General features: G+C 43.3%; 1 protein-coding gene across 1 annotated transcript; it reads right to left on the bottom strand.

Annotated features, from left to right (window-relative positions):
* Nucleotides 1–506: 506 nt before the first annotated feature.
* LOC129628125 (olfactory receptor 2AG1-like) lies at nucleotides 507–2,314 on the bottom strand. Its single transcript, XM_055547558.1, has one exon. The coding sequence runs from the start codon at nucleotides 1,489–1,491 to the stop codon at nucleotides 556–558; it is 936 nt and encodes a 311-aa protein (XP_055403533.1). The 5' UTR covers nucleotides 1,492–2,314; the 3' UTR covers nucleotides 507–555.
* Nucleotides 2,315–3,081: the final 767 nt, after the last annotated feature.

The raw sequence follows: 3,081 nt of genomic DNA, 5'->3' as shown, positions 1-3,081 counted from the left end.
TAAGAATTTTTTTTCCATTGTCTAGGACTCTGACATAAACCTGGGAAGGTCTGCCCACAGTAAAGTGTCTAATATTATATGACTACAAATGCTCACTAATAGGAAGGTAAGAACCAAGAAATTCTGTCAATAGCAGCAAGTAAAATTCAATATTTGTATCTTCATTTTATCTTCATGTTCCTCTCTAGTTTTTATTTCTGCTTTAAATTGAGCTGCCCAAAAAATCTGGCTAACTTTCTCTGTGATTGGGTATAGGATTGTCATAGGGTAAGAAAAGAAAATACTGAAGTAAAATGTAAGGTCACTCTGTCAGAACAGAAAAAAAATTTCAAACATATCCTGGAATATTGATCAGAGAAATGAATGCTTCTTAACTATCAAAATACAGAGCTGATGGAGACAAAATTGTGTCTGTAAGACCAAATGAGGACTTAGTTCTAATGTGGCAGATTTTCAGAATTTTCATAATGTAGAAGAACCACATAAAACCAGGAGTGGATATCAAGCACCATCTAGGAGTTATAGAGCTTCAATATCACACTGGCAGCCACCATCCTAGATGAGAGAAAACCTCCCTAATACTCTCCTGAAGGCCCCCATTACCTCCTTGTTTCTCAGACTATAGATAAGAGGGTTCAGTGCTGGAGTAATAACAAGATAAAATACAGAGAGGATGTTGTCCTGTTGGGGACTGTGGTGGGAGCTGGGCTGGACATACATAAACATGGCAGCTCCATAGTACATTCCCACCACAGTCAGATGAGAAGAACACGTGAAGAGGGCTTTCTGCCTTCCCTCTCCTGAGGACATGTGGAGGATAGCAGCTAGGACAAACGTATAGGAGGCGAGGACAGCAGCAAGGGAAGGCATGAGAAAGACGGAACCTGACACATACACCACAAACTCATATCTGGAGGTGTCTGCACAGGCCAATTTCAACAAGGGTGGGATCTCACAGAGGAGGTGCCTGATTTCCCGGGTCATGCAAAAAGGAAAATGCATGGTATATGAAGTGTGCATCACAGAATTCAGGAATGCCAGGGTCCAAGGGGTGGCCACCATGAGCCAGCAGATCCTGGGCCTCATGAGGACCATGTAGTTCAGAGGATGGCAAATGGCCACATATCTGTCATAAGCCATGAAGGCCAGTAGGAGGTCCTCTGCACCACCCAGGGTCAGTGCCAGGAACATCTGAAGGGCGCAGCCCTCAAAGGAGATGACATTCTCTCCACGCAGATAATCCACAAGCATTTTAGGAATAACTACAGATGTAAGCATCAAATCCATGAGAGAAAGCTGGCTGAGCAGGAGGTACATGGGCACATGGAGCCTGGCATCCACTGTGATGACCAGGAGCAGCAGGCCATTGCTGGTGAGGGCCAGTGTGTACAGGACTGAGATTGTAGTGCAGAGCAGTCCAGGAGACCCACTGTCGGTCAGAATCCCCACCAAGATGAAACCACTTTCCAAGGTGGAGTTATAGAGCTCCATTCTGTGTTGTTTTTTTTGTTATCTGAAATTATGAAAAATCAGATAAGGTAGTTCTGATGTGGTCACTGTGGACTCCTTGCCTTTACAATGTTACAGCCCTTGATTGAAAGAAATTAGTTGCTCAGTTTATCATACCATGTATTAGTCTTTCATTCATAAATTAAATCACCAAGTATGTACTGATAACATATTGGGTTTTTTTTTTTAATTTTTTTTAACATATTGTTAAAATAGCACATTTCTTTCCCGTTTCTGATGTTTCCTTCAATATTAGGCAAGTCCCATTTGGGCAGTAATTCTGCATTTGCTCTGCTTCACCATCCCACTTCTTTCTCTTGAGAAATAGGAGCAACTTAACCGACGGGAAACATTAAAGGGAAAATCTAAGCATATAGACATATGGAGTGCACTAAGTTGCTTCAGTCGTGTTCAACTCTGCGACCCCATGGACTGTAGCCCACCAGGCTCCTCTGTCCAAGGGATTCTCCAAGCAAGAATACTGGAGTGGGTTGCTGTACCCTCCTCCAGGGGATCTTCCCGACCCAGTGATCGAACCCATGTCTCTTTACATCTCCTGCACTGGCAGGTAGGTTCTTTACCACTAACACCACCTGGGAAGCCCAGACATATGGTATCCAGCTTCTTTTTCCTTCCCTTCTTTTCAGGAGATGCAACATCTTTGAGAAGGCCTAACACATATTTCCCTCTATCCCACCCAGGTTGTGAAGTAATTGAGACAGGAGATATTTGTTCAGCCAAAACATGACCCTAGTTTTCATAACGTAGAAATTACGGGATGTAATTTCTGTGTCAGTGGATAATGGACTTCCTAAACCAACCTCAAAATGAACATAATTACCTTTGCAGTCACAAGCAAAGCAGGATCAGGTCAGTACTTTCCACCGAAGAAGGACTGGTGGAACAGGAGAACAAGAGGTACAAGTGCTGGTCATTGTATCTTCTAAGAAAAAGAGAGAATTTTATTCCGGTTCATTCTCCAATTAGATTAATTTCCTCCCTGAAATTTGGGAAGAAAGGAGAGAGTAGAGACTAAGAATTAACGTTCAGTTCAGTCGCTCAGTCATGTCCGACTCTTTGCGACCCCATGAATCGCCGCACGCCAGGCCTCCCTGTCCATCACCAACTCCCTGAGTCTACCCAAACCCATGTTACCTTGATGTAAAAGAAAATTTTGGAAGAGAGAAAGAACCATTCCCTCTCGTGCCTATTATGTGCCAGGCACTGTGCTAGCTCCCATGCATGCAGGGAAGTACGGGGTATATAAAATACCAGACCACACTCAGTTACACTCATGAGGAGCATTGAAGGGTAGGTGGAGAATTCCCTGGATGCCCAGTGGTTGGGACTCCCCGCTCTCACTGCTCAGAGCCTGAGTTCAATCTTTGGTCAGGGAACTAAGTTCCCACATGCTGCATGGCATAGCCAATAGATAAATAAAATAGATGTAACTATAAATTGTGAAAAGCATCCTAAAGGAAAAAAAAATGAACAGTGGTTCTCATGTAGATTGGTAGTTAAAGAAAGCCTTCTGAGTCTGTGAATTTTAAGCTCAGTTTTGAAAGACAAACG

The sequence above is a fragment of the Bubalus kerabau genome, chromosome 15, assembly GCF_029407905.1.
Source record: "Bubalus kerabau isolate K-KA32 ecotype Philippines breed swamp buffalo chromosome 15, PCC_UOA_SB_1v2, whole genome shotgun sequence".
Lineage (NCBI taxonomy): Eukaryota > Metazoa > Chordata > Mammalia > Artiodactyla > Bovidae > Bubalus > Bubalus kerabau.
Note: the sequence above shows the minus strand (reverse complement) of the source record. Positions and strands in the feature narration are given on the sequence as shown.